The sequence below is a fragment of the Hippocampus comes genome, unplaced genomic scaffold, assembly GCF_001891065.2.
Source record: "Hippocampus comes isolate QL1 unplaced genomic scaffold, H_comes_QL1_v1.1 scaffold51, whole genome shotgun sequence".
Lineage (NCBI taxonomy): Eukaryota > Metazoa > Chordata > Actinopteri > Syngnathiformes > Syngnathidae > Hippocampus > Hippocampus comes.
Window position 1 is genome coordinate 1957748 of NW_017805497.1, and position 25652 is coordinate 1983399.

Below are 25652 nucleotides of genomic sequence, written 5' to 3' on the forward strand. Positions count from 1 at the left end.
ATTTTTAATACTTCATGATTTTAATTTTCAGGCTCTGATCATCTTAAAGATGTCTCACAATACTGCCAGTGTTTGCATTTTGAAATCATAATTTCTACAAGCAAATCACAATCCTAGCACTGCCGGGCTATTGGTGTGGTCCTGACGGGCTACGTGGTGCCCATGGACCCCTGCAATAGACCTTTTTTCCGAAACCACCGTAAAACACTGTCATTCAAATATTTACATCCCAAGCGATCGATGGACTGAATAATCATTTTCATCATATTTTCAGATTGCTCATTTTCACTCACGCATACACAAACGCGTGCACACGCACACCGACACACACGCAGTCAATAACACAGCCACACGCACACACACACACACACATGGCTTGATGGCCGTAAACAAGGCGCAATTGGCGGCACATTAATCATAACGCGACTGTTGTTGAAGTCTCATAATTAGCTCATCTCTGTTGACCATTTTCGCACGATATTAGAAGGCTTACCTTTCTAAGTCATTAAATTCAAACACTACTGGTAACTTTCATTTACATCTCTCCAATCCGTCAACCAGAAAAATGTGCAGACATTAGCTGGCAAATTCCCATCGCGAACTGAGACATTTAAACACATAACGCCGATCGCTCCCGACTGCTGGATGAATGAGAATGAGTCATATGTTGGGCAGACACATCTGTCATCTAAACCATTACAGCATGCAACTTTCATAACAGATTTGTTTGAAAGTCCTTGCATGCTTGCCTGGGTTATTGAATTCTATAGGAAGACGTCATACACGCCACAAATGCTGCGAATTATATCTTCCGAAGAACAATAGGCTTTCACTAATCCAATTAGAGCAGATAAAAATGATTCGGTCAAAGAAAAAAAATTGCTTTCAAGGCTCAGTGAGAAAGCCTAATGGAAACAGATAGTATTTAGTTTAGTAAACAGAGGGGGGTAAAACGCATTTAGGAAGTGAAGCAAAAACAAAGCAATATAACTTAATGTCCTTTGAGAAATGATCTATTTTCTTTTATGTGTTTTTTTCCCCCTCTTCACATCATGTGTTTTGTGTGCGTGCGTGCGTGTGTGTGCGTGTGTGCCTTACCCACTGTAAGTTGACCAGTCAGTTGTCCGTCATCGGTCCGAGCATTGATAGTCACATTTCTATCCGACTGCATGATCAATGGACCGTCCTGCAAAGAGAGACACAGAGGGGTCATTAGAATAACTGCCTCAGTAAGTTTACAATTAATGTTCATTCTCAACCAAGGTACACAACTCAATGAACAAAGTATCAGATTTCTGCCATTCGTTATACTTTCACCAGGACCATAAGCGACAAGTACCAAGTACAAGTACATTTTTGTCTGTGTTGTGAGGGCCGGGTGGAACCGGTGACCCACGCTGCCTTGTTAAGGCCTGATTAAAACACTTGAGTTCAAAATGTTCATCACTCTCTCACTTCTCTTCCATTTGATCGTTGCAGTCGCACGATTTCCTGTCCCATCTTTCTCGTTTGTTTTCTTTTTATGCCTCGAAATTGCTTTTTTCTTTGTCACCATTAATTGGATAGCTCACAGGGGACTGAATTTCTGGGAGGGATTCCCCAAGGGAATACTTTGCTGCATGCCAGGCTGAATTCCAAATGAGAGTTGTGTCCAAATTGCAAGTTTTGGCCCACTGAAATAGAAAAAAGCCATTCTCTATATGTCATCCCTTCATATTGAAGCTCAACATGCGCTTTAGAAATACCTGTGTGCAGGTTATTAGATGACCTGTCACAAGACTCCATCCAGAATCATGTGGATGAATAAGGTGTTTCAAACTGAAAACACCTTTTTTTTGTAACCAAAATGCATTTCATAATCAATAAATAATACACTTGGAATGATAAATTAGACAAGAACAACATTTAACAAATAAACCACACTTTGCATGTTCAGGAGTGCAAGTGCTGTACATAACTATTGGATATTTTGACATCAACCACTAATCACAAGCTTTGATGTATTTTCTGTTTTCTTATTAACATTATATTTAACAATTGATGTAACAGCATTTATATTCAGTTTGGATTAAAAAATTTCGACATACTGGGGTAGTGTACTAACCTGTATGTTATCGTTTTCTTGTTTGTTTGTTTTTTTTTAAAGATACTGAGGAGTTCTACGAAAACAGAATGGCAGCACGTGCTTGCTTGTGTTCCTGAAACCACATAAATCAAATACTGTACACACAAGCATGCATGACAGGATGGCACATTTGACTGGTGGGTAACAAGCACACACATATACACGCACACAGTAATTAGAGAGGTTTTAATTAAGGTCATGTACATGGTCACACTGATCATCGCAAACACACACAGATGCGAATGCAACAGTCATTCAGGTAGAAAACAAAATGATTTTGATGCACCCTGCACATCTCTTGCGCTCCCGAAAGCGTGCGAACTGGATTAATTATTTTCAGCAGGGCGTGGGATAGGCTTCACTATATTATCTTTCCACTCTGTTTAAAGCGTATGGCTGCTTTGTGCAGCTTGACAGATGTAATGTTCTCTCACTTCATTCCAGCTCAACGGGCAGCGGCCCCGATTCCATTCACTTGGTGCATTGCTCAGTCATCTCGAACCATGACTGCATATGGAAAATCTTATTTCATTAAGCAATCACATGCAAATGGGTGGAAATTACAGCCATAAATAATGAATATTAAGCAGACACTAATTCCTATTTGTACAACACCTGCTTGACACCAAACAATGTGACTGGTGGGAGGATAAAGTCACCATAATTGCATCTCCTATAGAGGGAAAATGAGGTACCAGCAATTAATGCCTTTCTAATGTCGAGGATCAGATAGCAGATTCTCGGCTCCTTATCATTAAAGGAACATGTGTAACAATACATCATCACTAGAAATCGGGGGAAGGAATGGCCCATGCCTATGGTCATTTTGAAAACCCTATCAAACTGTTTATTAATATATTTTGATTATGCAGTTCAGAACTAATGTGATGATGGGCAACATTAAGATATAATGTGCATCTATTTCCGCTGGGTTAGGTCACATAAGCATGGTTTCTGTTTATAAATGCTTTGCGGTGCTTTGGGTGTGTGCGTTCCACACTTCCTCTTCATTTCTTAGTTTGGCCTCCCAAACTGTATTTTTGACACAAGGTTATTCTTGGATTAGGGTCTAGAGATCTGTCTGGGTACGACTATAACAAACAGGCCCAACACCAGAGTATGGGAAGTGTCCCTTGTGTACTTCAGTGTACTCCTTCATTTTATTTTTTTTTGGTGGGGGGAAGGTTGGGCGTACTGTCTGTGGACTGAGATCGGAAAAGAACAATCTCGCTTTCATCTTTCCACAAAAACGTGCACCATTTCTCTTTAGGCCAGTCAATGTGTTTTTTTTGACAAATGGGTAACCTCCTCAACACATTTCATTTGATTCAGCCATGGGACTTGGGGTGGCTTCGTGCCAGTATAGCTCGGCTTCACGTATGCATCTTCAAGAAATGCAGAGGAATTGTTGAATCCAATCTTCTGTCTTCAATCATTTTTTTTTTCCAACACCCTGCTATTATTCTGAACACAAATGGAAGACCACGCCAACCTTTAAAATGAGGAAAAAGAAAAAAAAAATCTATAAAACTAATAAATCCCACATTTTCTTGTCATTGACACTAGAAGCAAAACAAGGACACACAAACACTCTTCTAATCTGACTGTCAACAGATCTGAGGCCCATTTAGCTCGGCTTCACAATGAATACAGATGAGTCTAGCTCAGATAAACCTCGACACAATCCAACGCCACGTTCACAAACAATCCTTTCGAGTAAAAGAGCACTGATTAAAAAATACGAGTGTATGCTACCAGAGCAGCCTGCAGCATTTCTTCATAAAACATATCACATCTTGTGATAAGAGTATGCCTCGGTTTTATATTATGACTCAAGACAGAAATATCCTCCAGCAGCCACACACGCGCACACACACACACACACACATGCACACGCACACTCACACACACACACACGGAGGTACAGCAACCGTTTTTCAAAATGCATAGAAAACCCTTGCAACTGCGTAACTGAATCTTATGCAGTTTGCAATATTACGACTCCAGTTTTATCAACTGTAATGAAAATGTAGCGTTACATCGATAGAGCAATTGGGGGTCAATTCAACATTTTACTTTGAGATATGTCATGTATATCACAGAAACAAGTACTCGAGTATAAACATAGAACACATTACATGATATGGATTAGATAACCCATATGGACTCTCTAGAAAACTAATAACCCCTTGTACATTTGAAGTAAATGGCGTTTCCATACTCGTTATTCTAGAATTGGTCCACCCCTTTACAGCCATAATTGCTTCCACTCTTCCGGGAAGACTTTTTACAAAATGTTGGCACGTGTCTCTGCGGGAGTTTCATGGCACCTTTGTGAGGTCGGAGGTCATTGATTTTGTTGGACCTGACCGAAGGCCAAGATCACAATCTCTACTCTGGTTCATCCCAAAGGTGTTTGATGAGGTTGTTCAGTCAAGTTCTTCCAAATTAAAGTCATCCAAGCATGCTTTTATGGCTCTTGCTTTGTGCACCAGGGCACAAGCTGTCTTGCTGAAACATAACAGGCCATTCCCTAAACTGTTCCTACAAGCTTGGAAGCTTTCCATGCTAAAACGGTCCAACCCTTCTCCTGACGCTCACACTGTGTTTAAGTGTGTGTCACGACTGACTGCACTGAAAATACCGCAGGTTTTCTCTGTTGATGGATTGTTACTAGTCTTGCTGGTTATTTCTATTATACAGTTATCATCAAAGAGGCAGGGTACACCTTAAAGTGGTCGTGAATACGTCACAAAGAAGAAGACACAATAATTAGTGAATGCAATATCAAAAGTGAACAAAACTCTTTAGGCAATGAAATATACATTTTCAGGCCTGTTTTCACAATCAACACACATTGTAGCTTATCGTCAGTTGTCCATCTGATGTTTTGTTGCTCTTTTGAGATTGGAACTCGTATGTTCTGAATGGGATATGTCCGTCCCACCTCAGTCTTAAAAGCAACATTGTAGAATATCTCAGAAGGAAGCAATTTCACAGACTTGCTTCCAAGGTGGCATCCTCACACTTAATAAACAAGCCCTTTCTTCTACGTGCATTGCTAAGCATGGCAACGGGACGGAATGAATCACAATAAAAATACATTTTTATCCCCGCTCACTTCATTTACCGTTGCATTGTTTTCATTCATCTCTACCTCGTTATTCCTACCTTGTTATTTACGCAAAAGAAGTGAGGCAATATCAACCTATAAAAACGTTACAGGCACTTTTGAGCCACGACAACATGAGGTCAGTTCAGAATTTGATTTGACATTGATTATATATGCAGGCACAGGGCTGCCTCAGGCACTTAGTGTAATTAGCACGCAAACAGTGAGATGTTGACTGTTGGTTCATCATCATAGCCTCGGGACACGACTGCACATGGGCCTAATAACAGCTTTCAGCTTGTCTGTCTGTGTGTGCCCTGCGATTGGCTCTGCGAGTCAGCTGCTTCGGTCTAAGCCAATTTTCTTGAGTGGGTTGTGTGCAACCGTCACTACTGCTGTTGTTTCTCTTGGTAAGGCTGCAGTTAGCTTTACCTTGTCTATGAGGTTTGCTCGTACACGCGCTTATTTGTAACCCTTGATGTCAAGGGTTCCCACCCAACCTTTGTTACCCGCGGATCGGTTCTACCATTACGCTGAATGCGGTTGATGTGGTTTGTGTGAGTAATGCGATTGCTTTTCCTAAATGAGCATGTCCCATCTTGAGGTAATGGGAGACAAGAACATATGTGCATCACACGACCTTTGTCTGTTATTTAGTTGACAAAGATCCGAGTTTGGAAATGGATGCAAGGTGTGAGTGATTTTTTTGGAAATTTTGAAGGCTTCCTTAACCTCATTTGTGATGCTTTCGTTACATATTAAAGTGGGCTTGGTTGGTGTGTGAGAATCACTTGTCGTGAAAAACCTGTATTTTACGTTTGGCAGTTATAACCTCCTAAATACAACTTTGTTTTTTTCTTTAAACCACCAAGCTCTTCTTCTGGCTCTTCATTTGGCCACAGTCAACATAAAAATATGTTTGCAGGTGCAAGTGCCAGAGGTGGTGCGATACAACATAACAGTAGGGACACCTAGGCCAGTCAGATACATAACGAAAGTAATTTCTGCGAAAGGTAAAATCATAGCAATGACAAGTCAAGGAAGAAGGAAATTGTATGTGTAAGCCTACAATTATAATCAGAAGTTAGCCCTTGATACAACCGCTTTCTTGAGTGCTGGTCCTCAATCAGGCTGTGGGTGAGCTGAAGCCTATCGAAGGCATTGTTCAGTGATTCTTGGACTCGACGCCAGTCAATTATTTGGAGTCATACACTTGACGTGACTACAGAACAGAGGTGCTAATGCCTTGTCCACTGTGTTTCTGTAGAAAATATGCATTACTGTATTTGTAATTAATGTCATCGGTCAGTTTATTTCAACAAACCAGTGATGCATTTAAAAGCATAACATACCTTTAAAAAAACAAACAAAAAAAAAAAAACAATAAAATCCATGTATGGAATATCTTTCAAAGCCCTTCCCTCACTCCCCAGTAGCGTCTGCCTGTGTTCTAAATAATGTATCAGCAAGTAATAAATGAGTTGGGTGGGTCAAGACAGGCAGGGAGGCCGGTATAAATTGATCTGTTGAGACTTGAATATAGTTCTCGCTACAGTCAGAGTTAAAAAAAAACAGAATACCAATCAAACGGTGAGTGATTAAATAGCCTGCAGTCTCCCTCTATTCCTCTTGAACATTCATTCTGGTAAATTTGCAAGCACTATTGAATAAGTAATGGGCTTGTTGTTGGGCAGCACTAATGTCTTGTTTTGGTACTCAACAGCCATGTAACTGCAGAAATAAAGAGAAAAATTCCCACATGCTGAGATTCTTAATACTGAAAAGGATACATAGTGTTATATATTATTTACATTTCTACAATTTTGTTTAGATGCCCTGTCAACCAAATTTAGCTAAAACCTCTTATTTACTGCACCTGAGAAACTCCTTTGTCGTGGTCCCTCCCACTGAGATGAATGTTACTCAATATAACAGTGTTTATTTTTTGACATGATGGTTGTAATGATTATGGGCAATTTTTTTGTAAAACAAATATGACAGTGCTCTGGTTGGGCCTCCATCGAGTATAAATGTCTTGATGAGCAAACCCATGAATAGAAACCGAATTGTATTTATTGTTCAAATAACAATTTTAACAGCAATTCAACACTGATCACCCACACATTCCAATGATTTTGATGCCATGACAAATGGTTGGATTTGTTTAAATGGATATTTTTCAAAAGTGTGGATCAGCTTCAGATGTAAATAACTGGGAATAAAAGATTAAGTGCCAAATTTTCATATCCAGCGGAAATGTAGCGCAAAGCGCTGTGTAACTCTCAGCATAAGTGGAGTTTTTTTTTGTAGTATTTTCCTGGACTTTGCACAGGTAGAAATGGGTTTAAGGGGGCATTTTCACTGTTGTTGGATGAAACGTGGCTGACTCTTGACCAATCGTAGTGGCTCCCTCATTTGCATTAAATTCAGGGTAGTTGATGCTCGCACAAGGCTTGACATTGCGGAAGCTGAAATAGACTTGCTAAGGATGACAAAGGGATGCATGTGTGTAATAGAAAACTCTCTAGGTCTGCCCGAACCCCGAGCAAGGCGCAGCACGGTCCACCAAAATTCACTAGCACGCTAAACTCGACTTGCCCTGACACAAAAATGTAGACGCGCCCATTTTTACACTCAGTGCAATCTGCTTTCTGTGACCAAATTGGCGGGTGGCGCAGCTCCAGTCACCGGAATGCCGGGTGAGGCACATCGCAATCCCAAACCCGGTTGACTTGTCGAGACCCGGCACCAAAATGAAGATGCACGTGTTTTTATGCCAAGCACATGGTTGCCTGTTGACAAGAAAAGGGTCCATAATGTTGATCTTTTCACTTGAAGTGATCTTTTGATGTCAAAACCGAACGCTATTGATGGCCAGCAAAAATAAATGCACTATCTTCACCGTTTCAATACATTTGATGGAGACTGTAAATCTTCATGACAGCTGCTATGAGTGGTTTCCATGTGTAAAAACCTGATCCCCAGAACTAGTACAGTATTATTCATTCATGGCAGGGACAGTGTTATAAAGTAGGGCTGACAGCCATCTGATAAATCACTGACAATATCAACTCTTAGGCTGTGTAATGACAGCAGTCATGTGTTAAATGGTCTGTATCTGTACCGAAAAATCAATGTTCATGGAGAAAATTTCAGATTACATTTGCGCTGTCAGAACTCAAAGCGCCTGCTCTACTTTAAGTACACCAGATGCACTATACATTTGTTTGTGCCAATGTGACGGACCTCACATTACCATTCTGTACTAGGCAATATACAGAATTAATCATAATACATAATCAGGATTTTGCGAACATATGAAATTGTTGGAGACAAGTTGCAATTTCTTGGATTCTCTAGGCTTTACAGATGGTAAATGGGCTGTCGCTTACATAGTGCTTTTCTCCCCTTGGTACTCAAAGCGCTTTACACTGTTTCCTAATTTACCTACTGACGACGCAGCATCAGGAGCAAGGACCGAATAGGCTTTCAAGCACACACACACACACACACACACACACACACACACACACACACACACACACACACACACACGCATCAGGAGCAATTTGCTCAAGGACACTTGGACAAAGTTGGAATAGCGGGGATTGAACCTCCAACTTCTGGTTTGGGAGACAATCACTCTACCACTGATTCATGCCGCCCCAATTCATTGCTTCAGTCCAAAAAAATCAAGCGACAAACCTATGCCTGTCGAGGGGATCAACAAAAGGTTTGGTACATATGGTGTCCTGGTCACATATAAAAAACAAATCAGGATCAACAATATGTGACAAGTGCTGTAATGATTCATTTGGAATAACAGCTTTAACTTAATTAATCCCTGCCCAGCACAGCAAAACGAAATGGCTATTCATGCTCTTTTTTGGGTTATTTCTCTGTTTCCCCTTGGAACAACATAGATCAACCAGCTGGAATTACTATTTCAAATCCACAAGGCCACAATCTATTTCCTCAAACAGAGCCAGTGCGCGGGGCGGGGACACACGCTACTGCCCATTGATCGGTTGATATTTTATTGCATCAATACATCTTCAGTATTGTTATTCAATTGGCATGACTGGTTTCCTTGCTTTAGAGCTCTAAACCATCACGGATGGAAATGAATACCCAAGGTGGATTTGTTTTTATGTAAGCCAAGCTGAATAGAGTATCTGCAATATGCACAATGGAGCCTATGGTATAAAAGCCATGAATGAATTAATTCAGTGGCAACAAAGTAACAACATCATGAAAATAAATTATGTACCGGAGAAGTGGGGGTGGGGGGGAAATAACTTTTTGACCTCAATCCATTCTTCACACTCTCCTGTTGGTCCTGTTATAAATATCTAGCCAACAACCAATAAAACACATTTTATAATGCTTTTCTCCATGCGCTACTTGTGCTGTCATTCAAAACAAATATTGCCACGTGAGAGCACGCTTCCATTTTCTTTGCATTGGTCCAATAATCCTAATAGTCACATAAAGCAAATGGATTCTGAAAACTATGTTTTGAGCAGATTACTGACAATAAAGGTAATAGTGTTGACTTAAATTTGCTCGAAAGTCAGAATCGTCTGGTTAAATTAATCATTAAACAATGTATTATTCATCGTTCAATGTAAAACGGAAATCCTAGAACACATGGTTGACATTTTGAGCTTTGCAGAAACTTTGCTTACTGATTGCATCCAATGTAGGCAGGACGTTTTTTTGATTGCTTTTCAGCCAATAACAACCTCCTCTACAGCGAGCTTGACTGTAATTTCGGAGAACTTTTTTACTTCCAATTTCTTTCCATCACAATATTTAAAAAGACCATTTAAAGCCAAGTCACAACAGGTATTGCATTGCACAAAACCAATCAATGACTTCATTTGGACTCATTTTGTTTTTCAAATTGTATCCCAGCAACATTTGATGCAGCAGTCACTTCATTTGTATTTAATTTACCATCTCAGACTGTCAATAAATACCGGTCTAGGCTTTTTGCATCCATACATCTTTAATATTGTTAGTCTCATTAGTGTAGTCAGTTACATTTCTTGACATTGCCATCTCTGTATATCCCTTCGACATGCAATGAAATTGCATAGTTGTTACCTCCATAATTGTTGGAGGGTGATTTACAAGTAAGGGCCAGCAAGGTTTGTTTTTTTTTTTTTTTTTTGGTTGTTTTTTTAAAGGAACTTAGACCATGCACAAAACTCAACAGAGAGCAGAGTACAATCTTGGAAAGTGGGGACAGACAGCATGCGTAGAGCGAGCCATTCTTTGCAATCAACTGCTTCCGCCTAAATGAACAGCTTTCACATAATTAAACAGAATAATGAGCTGAACATCAGTTAATGAAATGAATACAAGATGCATATTCCATCGCCACAATTGCACAGATAAATATAAATTAAAGGGACAGTCCAGCAAGTATGGTTCATTTTACACTCCGAAACTCTTTACGTATCATCTGATCAGGAAATTGATATTAACTTGTATTTTCAATTGTATCAATTTGTTTTGGAGGAATGAGGAAATAACTAACTACTCATTTAATGCCTTTATGTGATCAGCTATGTGGCCCCGCCCCCTTGCTCTTCACAGTTCTTGGTTGGAGTCAACAGAGGAACTGGACACAATTTGTCCATTCAAAATCATGGTACTTACATTGTTAATAATGTCAAAATAATGGCAATTTATTGGCTAATATGTTCAATGTCTGTTGCTCAGTACATCAGGAGTTTCTTTTTTCAAGACACTCCAAATTGTTTAGGCCATGTCAATTTGTGTGATCGCTCTGATGGTGTTTTTCTTTTGGCTCAGCTTGAACTGAATTTTTGCTTAGTGTTTATGTTGTTAGATAGGAGTTAGGTGGCATTTTTCTTCTTGCTAGCAAAGGTTTTTCACACCATTCGAAACAGCACCATTATCCTCTGTTTGAATTGGAATAGGAGGAGTTAGCTTTTCTGTCCTCTTAAATATAAAGCCCAAAGTGCTATTGACAACCTAAGTGATTTAATGTCCATGACCAAAAAGTGTTGTGTTTCGCTTTCATAAATGAAAACGTACAAAATGATCACGTTGATCTTGCCTAGCCGGCAGATTATCACCCCTAAACCTCCAACCCTAGAATCGCTCCTGTCCGGCATCAAAATGAAGATGCGCCCGTTTTTACGCCGAGTGCATAGGTGCCCGCTTACGAAAATAGGCTTCACGAAGTTGTCTATAGGTGTGAATGTGTCTACATGGGCCCTGTGACTACTTGGCACCTGGGCTAGACTCCTGCACGCCTGCAACTCTGGTGAGGATAAGCGGTATAGAAGATGGATGTATGTAAATATGTAGGTATTTTGTAACATTTATTTATTCCCCGAATGTGTCATTTTCCACCGCTACACCAGATGTCCTCAGATTTCCCAGATGCAGCTGCCATTTAATATTTTAGCAAAACACTTATATAATCTGCATTCATATCACAACACATTCCTGAAATTAATCACTCAGAGCATTTAGCTGATTGGTGTTTGTATTTAATGTACCTGAGGTGTTCAGTGCTGCATGCTGCTTGTAAATGCATTAAATTGTTCATTCCAGGGCAGTTGGAGTTACAGCATGGCTGTTGAGGACTTCAGTTGAGCCACAGGTTTCGCAAAAATTCTTTCATGGCTTTCACATGCTAATTCATAGTTTAAGGGAACATCGATCCAAAATCTTTATCATTATTTTCCTTGACTGAGCTGTGTAGAACTATCGTACTAAAGAGATGTGCCAGAAAAGCTTCAGAACTGGTATCACAGAAGATACATGTGCATTTCAAACTCCAAGTATGAATTAATAGCGTTCCCCTTCATTGTGGGCCAGATGATCAACGAGCTCACCCATAAAGAGATCCTGAAGTGTTTGCTTGATTCCAAGTGTGAGAAGAAGCAGGAGTTGTGGCAAAGTCAACTAGTGGCTGCTTCAATATGACAATGGTTTTGGTCACAATGCTCTGAGCATGTGACATTTCATGACTGAGAAGAACATTCCCGACCTGGAGCAACCACCCAACTCACTTAACACTCTCAACCGTATTACTTCTTCCACTTTCTTCCCAAGTTCAAGGAGGGTGATCAAGGGGACCCGTTTCGACATCAACATGGTAATGGCAACATGCAGCCATAGGATTCCAGAAAAAAATCCTTCCAGGAGTTCATGGAGGCGTGTCAGACAAGGCTGGGAAAGTGAGTTGGACTTCAAGGGCATTATTTACTTCAGAAGAGAAAACTTGTCGTTTGTAGTTTGTATTTGACATATACAGTATCTTTTTTGACACACTTCTGAGAACATTTCTGACGCACTAAGTTGGCAACAGCTCACATTAATTTATAAGGTTACTGAAAAGCGATTAACATGTTTAATTATTACTTTATTTTTCTCACACACTTCTACTCAGAGAGAGCAGAAAGCTGAATTACTTTGTGGTAATGATGGGCACACGAGCAATTAAGCCTCATGTGTGTAACTCAGTGCAAAAGTGCATTTTCGACATGTAACAGAGCTGGATATCATTAAGGATAGTTCAGTGTATTATTACACTCACCCCCTGTTAATTATTTTAAATGTTCTCCTTGAATTAATAATACGCAATAGATGGTGACCATTCACCTGCAAACATGATGGCAATATAAAACATGCGCAGGGTCAAAGTACCGTATTTTCTGCTCTATAAGGTGCTTCGGATTATAAGGCGCACTATCGTCTTTTGGGAAAACTGAATGCTTTAAGGTGCGCCTTACAGTGCGGAAAATACGGAATGTTTTGGTATGACTTAGGTCAAAATGTGGTTGAACAATGTACAAATTGCGGGTCATTTATGCAAACTATCTGGATCTCCAGGGTCTACAATTACCTTTACAGAGTGACACAACTACAAACATAACCTTAAATATTTTACATTGATGAGAAACATTTGCAATGAGGTTGATGTATTTGCAGTAACTAGTTGTAAAACAATTAAATATCATGTATGATATATTTGTATATATCGTGAAGTAGAGTAGAGGTAGAAACATCATTCCACAACTTCCTTGCGGATGTTGCATCCTTGTTGTGACAGCCATCCTGAACTTCATCTTATCTGGAACGACCAAAGTAGCAGTTCAATCAGAGGTGAATAAAAATTAGACTCCGTCATCAATTTCTCTGCTCACTGCAAATGTCTTGTACATGTAATTAGGAGTGGCCAAAATACTGCTTAAGGCATGACTGCAAGTGATCTACACAAGCAGGATAGATAAATGTTGAATTTGGAAGGTATTCTATGCATATGCAGTCATGTGTGCATTTTGTAACAAGTGTTGTAGATATTTTCCTGTCTTACTGGCTAACAGAGCCCCCCGCCCATGTCTCTTGGTGTTTTATTCTACAATAACTGACTATTCCTCTGGTGACTTGACCTTGTCTTCTATTATCTTGAATGCCTTCAAGCCAGAAAACGAACCCAACCAAATAACACCGTCATCCTTGAAGCCAGCGCAATATTATTGCTTTGACATCATTTCTCATGTATCTTGTCATTGTGAAGCAAGACCATAATGTACTTCGGGTACAAAGAAATCTGTCAAATAAGTTTTAAGGAAGGTGGTAAGACAAGCACAGTACAATTTTTTAATGTTTTGTCAACACATTGTGATTTAGATGCTTTGTATCCCGTTTTATGTTGGATATCCATTTGTATTTTCACAATCTGATTTCCCAGAATAGGGTGTATTGTATAAAATCTTCGTTGGGGAAGATTTCTGGAAAGTCATTTATTTCAACAGCCCATAAATCACAATTTTTGGAATTAACATGGTCAGAGCATTTTCTCCAGACAAGATTTAAGATTACGGTATTTATTGTGGCGTTTGAAGGATGTGAGTGACCTCTGAGAGAGTGGCTGGCAGGAGCACATGATTAATATTCAACTTCATTTTATCTCTTTCCTCTCCTCTGAAAGGCTCATATGACTTCCATCCTTCTGACATTCTAAAAAATGTTGTTAAATGTTAACGAGTTTTTTTTTTTTTTTTTAAAACGAGTCTTGACCATGTCTTTTACAGGCACACACTATATTTTGGACACTCCAGGCAGTCACTCAACAAGCAGAAAAACAAACCACATACCATATACTTCTCAGGTTGGTCTTGAGGAAATATGATGGTTTTCTTTTTGTTTTGTTTAGTTTTTTTTTTTGTTGTTGTTTTTTTTTTTTTGCTTCTGGAGAGAGATCTCATCATCTCCTACAAAACTGGACTCACAATGTACCTTTTTTATTTTTTGCTTTATATTTAATTTATCTGCAGTGCAAGAGTCGACTTCTTGTTTGATATATTCTTAATCTTGTTGGGGACTAGGAAACCCTTGGACATCCGACAACCTATCCACGTATGTCTGTATGAGGCAAAGCTCTCCATTTCTCACAACGTAACACTTATCACAGTGTGTTACAATAATTTCTATATTCGGTCTTCAGAAAGAAAATGTCACATAGAGTGCACAAGGTTGATGCACAGCTTCATTTGCATACATTGTTTATCTGTTGGCGAGATGGAGGTAAGACATGATCTGTTGAATAATTTCATGGCATTTAATTAAAAGGTAACGGAATTTAGAAAATAGGATTCCCTCAGTGACTCAATTCAAATGCAGAGATGCTGCTGCCAAACCAAAATATGACATAAATTGTGGATTTGAATGTGAGTCAAAACATACGGCAAAAGGAGTGTAATCCCTGAATCTCAAGCAATTAGTGCCCCAAGGATTTACGAGTCGTTCAGGGATGATATGGGCGATGTTTGATTGGACTGGGATTTGAGATAATGTAATTTGTGATCATTCTCTAAAATCACACACACACCCACCCACAGAAGCACAAAATATTCATATTATGAGGAATGGTCTGATTGATTGTTATGATCATTATCGGGTGATATTCGTGAAAATGTCTGTGATCTTTGAAAGCAATTCAAAGCCTTGAATGGCTGATCGATCAGTTTTGTGGCCACTTGTTCGACATTTCACATTTTATTCCATATTAGATGAGCAGATGATTAACAATGGTGTCCAGATGTCAGTATAATTTTACTTGTCATCTATAAAATATGCTATCCATCGCAATGGGTTAATATCTCAAATATCAGTGCTCTACTTATATTTAACCAGCAATGCCCAAAGCAATGTAGATGTAATTGATGAATTGAGTTACTACTTCACACAGAAACTAAAATCTAAAAAAAAAACCAGAAAAAAAAAACTGTGACATGAATGTTCAAATATGACACGCGTTCAATTAGTGGGAACAGAAACACATACATGGCAAGGATTAACGTCCTTTTAACTTCATTAATGAAATATGTTTGAGAATTGAGCAAGCTATGGCTGATTTTTTTAATGGATGCGCACGGGCTTTGCCTTCTGTGGGAGCGAATTTGCCAACATGCTATGTGACAAGCCGGTCAGAGCTGCTGGACAGGTGGTCTTTCTAATGTCTTTTCCTCTACAGTACCAGAAACAGTCAACTATCATAACAATAAAAGAAATACGACTGGCCTGTTGCAATTCCTTTGAGAGAAAGTTAGTGTTGATCATGTACAATTAAAGCCCAAATAAAACCCATAATAACAGTCACACGTGTTACAATTGAACAACGATCACAGCCCTAAACTTTCCTCCGAAAATGAGGTCTGCTTGTGTCTGCTTGCATCTACCCACAATTGTTTACAATGTTTCAAAGTTAAAATCAATAGGGACTGCCTCGGTGGGAACTGCCTAATGTTCCATTAGAAAGCCCCGCCGTTCAATTACAGCTTCGAAGTTGGAGAAGTTTCAACAAGTTCATGACCCAAGGGAAGAACACTGAAAAGTACGCAGTGGAAAACGAGGAAAGAAGAACTCCATAATTGACAAGGAGCATAAATGAAGTTACCCTGCCACTCTCATTCACCAGCAATACTCTCATTCCAGTCTACCTTGAAGCTGCGACAGAGGATGCTGCATGCGGGGAAGAGGTTCTTTTAATTACTGTTTGAAGCGTTTTCCGTCTTACCTATCCTTTGCATGTGTAAGTGTTGTCGTATTGCGATACACCCACAGAGAGACACCCCTTTCATAAATCACCTCTCTTTCATAGCATGCTAACATCTATCCTATCGGATCTGTCTGTGACAGCGATTTCCCCCCAGGAAGCGAAACCCTTATCCAGGCAGTCGACTCCACATAAATAGGACAGTCTCTCGGGAGGCTGTATCACTATATGGGTGAGAGAGAACCCTGCAACTCAAAACGAAAGACAGAAAATACGTGATATTTGTGCGTGTGTGTGTGTGTGTGTGGGGGGGGGGGGGATAGTAGTCATAGATCATGGATAAAAGAAATAAAGCCGACTAAAAGGCAACAAACAAAGAAACTTAAAAAGAAAAGCATTGAAGTCTTGTGTCTTGCAGTGGTAAAAGTTGTTATGTGTTCCCTTTGGGGACAATTAGAGACTTGGCAGCAAGGGGCTGTGTTGGGCAATGTATGTGATACTCACTGAGAATGGGCTTGTGTTCGAGCAATCGCTAGAGGATTGCACTACAATATACGTTGCCCACGTCAAGTACTGTCAAGGATTTCGGGATAGTCTGCTCAGGTCTTATGGCGCTTCTTGCTAGGATGCTACACCTAAACCTTAAAAGCTTTATGGGATTGTCTAAGGCAGAACATGACAACATTTGACTCAAGATCGCTGAGGTCACATCCTTTTCATTTCCACATCATATTTGAAGTTTCTCAAGGATTTACAGAACAAGAGGACAACCCGTGTTTGTTAGTTCCCCCCCCCAAAAAAAGATTTCTTTTTTAATTTAGTACTTGGTATTTGTAAAGATTTTTCTTGATCGTGTAAGACGTGCAACAAGATTTTTTAAGTAGCCGGTGACAGGTAAAATTCTGTTTATGTTCATTATCAACCATTTTTTTAGTACTTTCTATCTATCAGTTTTAAAACGAATCAATCCATTCAATTTTTATCAATCTTCTACACTTATCTTTATCTCTCTGCAAAGATCATTTTCTGGGTGGACTGCTGTGGACTTCTTCCCACTTTCTTTCTTTTTACTTTCTTCATCTCTGCTGGAACTGTAACCACTGAGGCTCCCACTTGGGACTTGTCATGGACACTAACTCCTGCACTTTACATTCATCCCACTCTTGCTATTGTTTTCCGATTTGTTTAAAATGTCTTTGAGTGTGTTAATAATTTTATATTATACAAACAAAAATATTGCTGCATTCATAATAATAATTGCAATAAATTTATCTAAAATTATAATCTGTGTTCAAAGCCTAATTTTTTCACTGAATAATATCCAACCATCCTATTTTCGAAAGAATAGCCTCCACAGAAACAACCAAGAGGTGCCTTGAAACCATTGATAATTATTGAACATGTCTACCTGGCTTCATGCACAAATCAGGTCTTATCTACAAGTCTTTCAATCCTTGGACCCGGAAGCATACTGCCTATATTTGCGGTACACAATGCAAAGACTTAGATCACCAAAATTCTTGCATCCAACTGGTTCCTTCAAAGCTTTATCTCTCAAGTCAAGAATTACCTCTGAAATCTGCATATGGTTTTCAAAGTGTTGCTAGTCACAGACAATACTGGCAACCACCCCATCATTTGACTGTTTGAACTTATCTGTTCGATATCAAAATTGTAAAAGACGGCTGAGGAATGGCATCATCATACGGTCCATAATATTCTTTAATGCCATCAACACTACATCTTCACCGTCACGAAGCAGCACCAGCGGCAACAGCTGCCAATAGACTATTACCATTTTACTAGGTTCAGCAATGTTGTGAGGTGTTTCAAATGACAGTGTTTTGCCTTTTGTGATTATAGTTTGTGATATATTTATATTTTAACTATTCATTTCAGCAATTGTAAACATTTTGTTGGGGTGTCAATTATTTGTGCTTTTTCACTATTTGTCGTAGAGCTCGGTTCCAAATTACTCTATACCGTAATGTGATCCGATGAGAGCGGAAACAAATTCATGGAGCTAATACAAGACTCCAATCGAGACAGAGGCTGCATAACAAGCTTAAATTGATTAACTCATCAGACCACACAGCCTAGTTCAGCAATTTCTCCTCTTCTTACTTCGAAAGTGGACAAGGACTGTAGCTTTCACCACTCTGCCAGCTGGTGAGTCTGCCAGCTGCCTCCATCCTCCGGGGCTCGTATTGTCACAGAGCACAAGCCTTGTATGAGGGGCCACAAGCACTGGTTTGAGATGAGATTCCCAGAGCTGGCAGACATTTTGGCCACTGAACAGCTTTATCCTTTGTCCACATCGTCCTTGCTCCAGGACCTGGGTCTTTCAAAGCTTCGCCGGTGCCTTTAAAGGTCTGCCCAACAGTCCAGTGATTCTAGCTTCTTGCCAAATCACCATTGTTCTTAGTTCAGAGTTCGAGCTATCTCTCCATTCACCTAACATGCAAAAGCTATCATTACATTTGCCATATTAGCAATACTATAAAAAGAGGATATAACAACTTCAGTTAGGAGAGTGCAGACCTCTGCCAAGGCTGACTTGTTAAAAAAAAGGGGGGGAGGGGGCTGCTTCTTTCAACTGTCAAAAAGACTCACACAGTGCAAACTGCCAACTATTACAATGAGTTAGCCCTGTTACTATGCTAATGTAGCATCCGCGTGTTCCCTTCTCCAGGTATGGCAAAGCGCACTCAATCCAACCATTACAGTAATGTAAAGGTTTGCTTTTTATCTTTAAGTGGTCATGCCTGGAGAGGGATGGAGGGATGACAATCCGTTTTTGCTCCAAATGTCCTGGATCTTTGAAAGGACATCAAATTCAATTACACCCTCCAAACCCTTCCACAGTTCCATCTTTTGCTGAAGCCATTTTCACCGATAATGGCGCAATGGATAGAGCTGCAATGATCTCATGGCTGGGGCAATGTTAAGAAGTTTTGATTGAAAGACAGATATTTTGTCGTTGTTGGTTGCTTATTGTATATAAATCCAAGGTTCAGAGGATTTTGGAATCTGCGCTCCCAATTTTATTACAGGATCAACAGCTTTTTCTGACTGTAATGATTACTGGAGGAAAAAAAAAGCACAGCATACCACACGAATGATGTTGTATTTGTTTGCTTCTTTGTGGGTAGAAAAGAAAAGTGAAATTACACATTTACTCAATTTACTGTGGATTTTCTGTCCTTGACCATCACATGGTAAATGTACATTGAACTTTTGTGTGTGTCATTGCCAAACTTGGCTGACTTATTCACACAAACACACAGCGTTGCTTCAAGTGCACACTCATTGTCGATGTCATCTCCACTTCCACTCAGAGAATTAATGACAATTCTGTCTGAGTTAAATGGATGGAGATGTTTTGAATAAACTGTAATTACATGTTGTATTCATAAGTGAGATACACACACATTTTCTTTTCCGGCACGTTAACATCAACTTCTCTGACAAATGCATAGAAATTCAACGAAGTCCAAATCAAAATATTACCTTTTTTTCTGCACAGTAAAAATTAATCCAGTACACCTGGTGGGCTCCCCTGGTGGGCTCCAATTTTGAATCGGGTCTTCCTTTTCATATGTGCTACCTCCCCACTGAGTGTCGCATTGTAATTCTAATTCTGTAACAAACATATGTATTAAGTGTGTATTCTGCCCTTATTTAGTCATGCTGTATAACTTTCCCATGCCCGCAGCGTAACTTGACATCCTTGAAGCAATCATCACTTAAAATTGGAACACTGCCTACTGGAGACCTTGTAGAGATGCAGAGACATAGGAATGCACCTGTTGATACAAGCTAAGAATCAGTTTAGGAGAAACGAAAGTCCTGATGCCTCACCATGAGTTTTGGTACCACCCTTCTGATGATATAAATATGTTGTGAATCCCTTCCTTCTTTGCACTCATGACCACCGCAGCCATTGTCTGAACCGCGGTTGCTCGGAATATTCTGTTATTAAAAGCTTCCAAGAAACTGTTCATCGATTCCAGCCTGTATTTGGATAACCAACATCCTCCTCGTCCGAAATTCAACGAACACATGGGGGAAAGAAGGCCACTTTGCCCCCAACAGTATTAAGTAGCTTATCCGTACGGTCTTGGGCTTCGGAAAACAGTTTAAGTCCCCTGCATATAAACGATGTTGCAACTAGTTGATGAATATGCTTGTTCTTACCTTGACTATTGTCGAGGTTCCCTTCAGCGCAAGCACCATTTGTGTATCCCATCATATATATATATATATTTATTTATTTATGCTTGCATGAGTGTGTTGTCGTTTGGTATAAAAAGAGAACGTTGATTGAACTCCCTCAAGGAATGAACACCAAATACCAAAAAAACCCAAAACATTAAAGCAAACAAACAAGGATGAATAAAACCATGCAACAATGTGGACGTGCATACTGTTTACTAAAACAAAAAGTCAAATCGGTAAAACTTTGCAATTGTGAGCAAAACCTTATTTTTCCACACTTACCCTTCGGGACTGGATCTCTTTGACGTATAAAGGCAATAGGAACTCAGACACCCCCTCCAGTCTCACCCCTTCTTTGGTGACACGCAGATTGCCCATTCCTTCCTAGAGCCAGAGAGATGATGATATAGGTCAGTAGTTGATTGGTAGAATAGTCACAGGATAATAATAATTCTTATTCATAACATTTTGGCATGATGAGTCTAATTTCTTTTGGATCAAGGGAAACCACCTGGTACGATAGCAGCCCCGTTTTCTCTCCTGTCACATCAGAAAAATCTCTGAAATTGTCGGCAACGACAGAAGCATTGACAACAGCGGAGAGAATGACTTTGCTGCCAATATTTGAGCTCACCCTTGTCTCAATTACATGATGAGGAGATAATGAGGGACTCGTCACTGTTCGGTTCCTTTTGAAAGGCCAAATGGTGTGTCACTCAATGACTACAAATTAGTTTGACTTTTGAGCACACCACTATTTCTTCATTTTCACATATATTGATGAAAATGACTGAATGTTTTGAAAGGAACTTTGAATGTGGAAAGGTTCTTTTGCACATTATCATTAACTCCCGGTGCAATGGACCAACAAAGCTTTTCAAATTGAAAACTTGAGGCGTGAGAGAGATGGAATGGGAGAGTTAACGGTGAGGATGAGACAATTCGGAGGAGCTGGAGAAGATATGGAAAAGAGAGAAAAGTGATTATTTGATCAAAATAAAATCTAAAAGAAAAACAAAGTGCTTCATGGACGGGTTACAGAGGTGGGGAAGCTTCAAAATCACAGGTGCCAAATTATGGTGGTGTGTTTTTTTTTTATGGGGAAGCCTCAAAATCACAGGTGCCAAATTATGGTGTTGTGTTTTTTTTTTTCTTCAATGTATATTAATTAAGTACCGAAAAGTGTTTATGCATTACAAATTAGAAAACAAAAGCAAAGCATTATTAAAGTGTGGGCCATCAGAAAAGGTCATGCAATGAGTTTGAGCATGATTGCAATTTAATGCACTGCTTGATATTGAACAAATCCCAGTATATCAGGCTTGGTAGTCCGTTAAAAGATTTAAAAATCAATAATGAAACCAGCCAGATGTTTTCTGTGATCTGTGGCCATTAAATTAAATAAACAGTGGCGCATGGCACTGATTCAATCGAACATAGCACAACAGGTCTGAGAAGATACAAACATACATCTACATTTGAACATTGAAGCATCTACAGAATGAACCACTGAAAAAAAATAGTACAGCATAAGCACACACTCAGGTCAAGTAAACAATCATGTAAAAGGGTAATATTACTTATGAATGGTACAGTCGAGTCCAAAGTTTAAAAAAAAAAATTATAAATTTATAAATGTACTTAACTGACCTCAGCTCAACTTTATTCCTCCAGCAATTTAAAACAACCATTGCTGCATACAAAGTGCTACACACGAAGAACAAAAAAACAATCATACGAGAGAGTAAAAACAGTAAATAAACACAAATGATCAATTGACAATTGTGAACCAATTAATTAGGCAATGAATTCATCAATCGAGGAATACTAACACAAATACAGTAGACACCATAAAACAGAACTCATGCTGAGTCGAATGCCACAGGATATAAATGTGTCTTCAGACGAATTTGAAAAATGGACAGAGAAAAGACTCGCTTAACATTTAATGGAAGGTCATTCCAAAGTGAAGGACTGGCAACAGAAAAGACTCGATCCCCTCTGAGTCCCCGCTTAGTCCTGAAGCAGCGATCCAGTGCGTACGGGTGAAAGAGGTCAGCGAGGTAACGTGGGGTGAGACCGTTTAAAGATTTGAAAACAAAAAATATATTAATGAATATATCTTAAAATGAAATCTAAAATGCACCCGCGAGCCAGTGAAAGGAGACCAGAGGAGTTAAGTGCTCTTCCTTATGAGGACTAGTGCGAGCCGCAGTGTTTTTAACCAACTGGAGATGCTTGAGGGAGGATTGGCTAACTCCAAAATAAAGTGCATCACAGTAATCCGGCCAAGATGTAACAAAGGCATGTTACTGTTTCTAAGTGCTGTTGAGAAAGGAGAGGCTTTACCTTAGCCAGCTACCTAAGATGAAAGAAGCTGGATTTAACAACAGGACTGATTTGCCAGTCCAATTTAAAATCACTGTCCAATTTAAAACCCAAGTTTGAGACTGTTGGCTTTAGATAAGACACCAAGGGGCCTTGCTCAACAGGGGTGGGATGGAGAAGGGCCGCTTGTACCAAACTCCTGAACTGTCTTCTTTTTATTGAAATTTAAGAAACACAGTGCCATCCAGGCTTTGATTTGACAAAAGTGGCCTGAAGGAGAAAGCATCGTTTTTGCTTAGCGGGACATATATGTGACTGTCATCCACATAGCAGTGGAAGGAAATACCAGGTTGTCTACGATGGATATTAGGGGCAGCAAATACAGTAAAAACAGCAGGGGCCCCAAAATAGAACCCTGTGGAAACATCGTATGACAGAAGGGCAGAGCAGGACTCAGAGCAACCAAGGCTAACGCAAAAAATCCTGCCTGCCAAATAGGTACTGGAGCACTACCACAAATACCCCCCTGGTGCTGTAAAAGAGCCTGAAGAATACTGTGGTCCACCATATTGAACGCTGCAGTCAAATCCCACAAAATGGGACATACAGTCTCCAGTGTCATTTACCAGAAGGATATCATTAAAAACTCATAACAGGGCTGACTGTACTACGTGGTGGAAATGGGGCCAGATTGTCTCATGTAGCAATATAACTCGGCACAGTGCAACATACTGTTGGCCTCAAAAATATTTTCACCCCTAAAATATGGTATTCTGTCACATTGAAGGGTATTTGTGTGCTAAAGAAAAAGACAAAACATTTGTGGTGAGCTGGCATGGCCAATAATGGCCTTCTTTGCTCGTCAAAACACTTATCAGAAGCAGTGACCTACATTTACAACCTAAGTGTAATACTCCATGAAATTGTTTTAATATATATTATTTACAAAAGTCCATTTCCGTAGAATTTCGCTTGGCTATACGAATTCCCGTGATGTATGTGGATGTTTATTTATTCTTTTTTTTTTTTCAATCCAGTAAGATTGCCGCCTCGATGTGTTGCCATGTCAATCTAATCTGCACAGGACCTTCAGCATCAGAAGTGCTGGCCGATGTAAATCAAACTACATGACCAGTGAGACTGCTCCTTTTGCCAACTTCTTATAATTAAGTTTCAAAAAATGACTACAATTTAAAACGATAATTAAAAAAATGCAGGGGAGCTGCATTTAGCACTTTTCTGTATTTCTTGGAATCAAAACACTATCACTTCCATCATTTTAACGCCACACTGGCTACAGTATTGTTTTTTTTTAACTTTGAAAAGGTTCTTCTTTTACATTTGGAATGAGCTCTTTCAATGGTCAAAAGCCCTCCAAATCTTCCAGCAGATGAACTTAATATGAAAGACAGTGTTTCGGAAAGCAAAAGTTGTAATTTTTTTAGCTTGTGTCTGTCTGCAGGGGCACAACATTATTGCCACTATTGCTAATGGTTGTTTGTCTACTGGAAATGTTCCTGTGATTGATCAGTGACCAGTTCAGGGTGTATCCCTTCTCTCCACCCAAGTCCACTGGGCTATAGGCTCCAGCTCACCAGCAACTGGAATGGGGATCAGTGGTAGAGAGAATCAGTAGATGGATGGATAATTTTACTGTGTAGCAGAGTGAGCAATATTTGCACCAATATGCCTGAAAAGGTTAAAGAGATTTGTCAAACATGACATAATGAAAAATGTCAGACCTAAAAAAAAGTTCACTGCATGATTTGCACATGTATACATCAAAATGAAATGTGTCATACAGTAAAACAATATCCATCTGTGTTCCTCATTCAGACCAGTTAAATAGAACTATCGTCACAGTAGATGCTAAACAACAAAAATAAAACATGACAGGGGAATTATCGAGTGAAATCATATACCTTAGGGGTTTTAAATCCAATACCAACGACTCAGTCACTTCTCTGTCTGGGACTGATATGACCTGAATAGCAAGCAGAGTATAACATATATGACTGAGCATGTTGTTGATGCATGTGTTGCAGCTGATGTTGATGTGTGCTGGTCCGAGTTAATATGAACCTGCATAGTGTGTGCATGATGTACTCAAAGTGTATTTGACAAGAGTTCATACGTAAAACGAACTACACTGCCTTTGTTGAAAGGAATTCATAAGCCGTATGGTAGACTTTGAGTGTCGGCCTGTGAAGGCATTAAATTCGATCTTTGACCTGCTGTACCTTGTTGTATTGTGGCACATTGTGGCATGGTGTCAGTTTGGAAGTGGCAATTTTCATCAAATGGGCTCTCAAACAAATACACTTCAATGCCCTTTTAGGTCAGGGTATATAACTCAATTAGACATGAAATGTGCGAGTGGTTTCATTCTGAGAGGCACGACAGGTGAAATAAAACAAAACATCAAGGGGTTTGATTTCTCAGTGTGCGGGTTTGTGTGTGTGTGTGTGTGTGTGTGTGTGTGTGTGTGTCCTTGAGCATATCATTAATTTACAGGTAGCGTTACTCTATTGAATGGCAAAAAATGCAAATGGATAATGGAAAGGCCTTCTAACGCTCTGTCTTGTACAATATGGCTAAGTCGACACTAACTAATTCAACAATTAAAAAAAATGTGAATTAAGCAATGCTCAGTAAACTCGTCTTTACGTTGAATGAATCACCAGTTATATGACAGATTAATTAGATTCGTTTTATTTCCTGAACAAAACACAAAATCCAAACCAATCAAGAGCATTCCGGATTAAATTGTGGTTTCACTTGCGACTTGGCGACATAACATGCAAAGGATTTTGCAGAACTGT

The 25652-nt window shown here is 39.5% G+C and overlaps 1 protein-coding gene across 1 annotated transcript in view; it reads right to left on the reverse strand.

Annotated features, from left to right (window-relative positions):
* Window positions 1-25652, reverse strand: part of sgcz (sarcoglycan zeta) — a 208095-nt gene that overhangs the window by 39450 nt on the left and 142993 nt on the right. Inside the window, exons 3-4 of the mRNA XM_019876785.1 lie at window positions 20785-20886; window positions 1099-1186 (exon numbers count right to left, since the gene is read on the reverse strand). Coding sequence (XP_019732344.1) covers window positions 1099-1186; window positions 20785-20886 — 190 coding nt within the window. The remainder of the gene's footprint in view (window positions 1-1098; window positions 1187-20784; window positions 20887-25652) is intronic.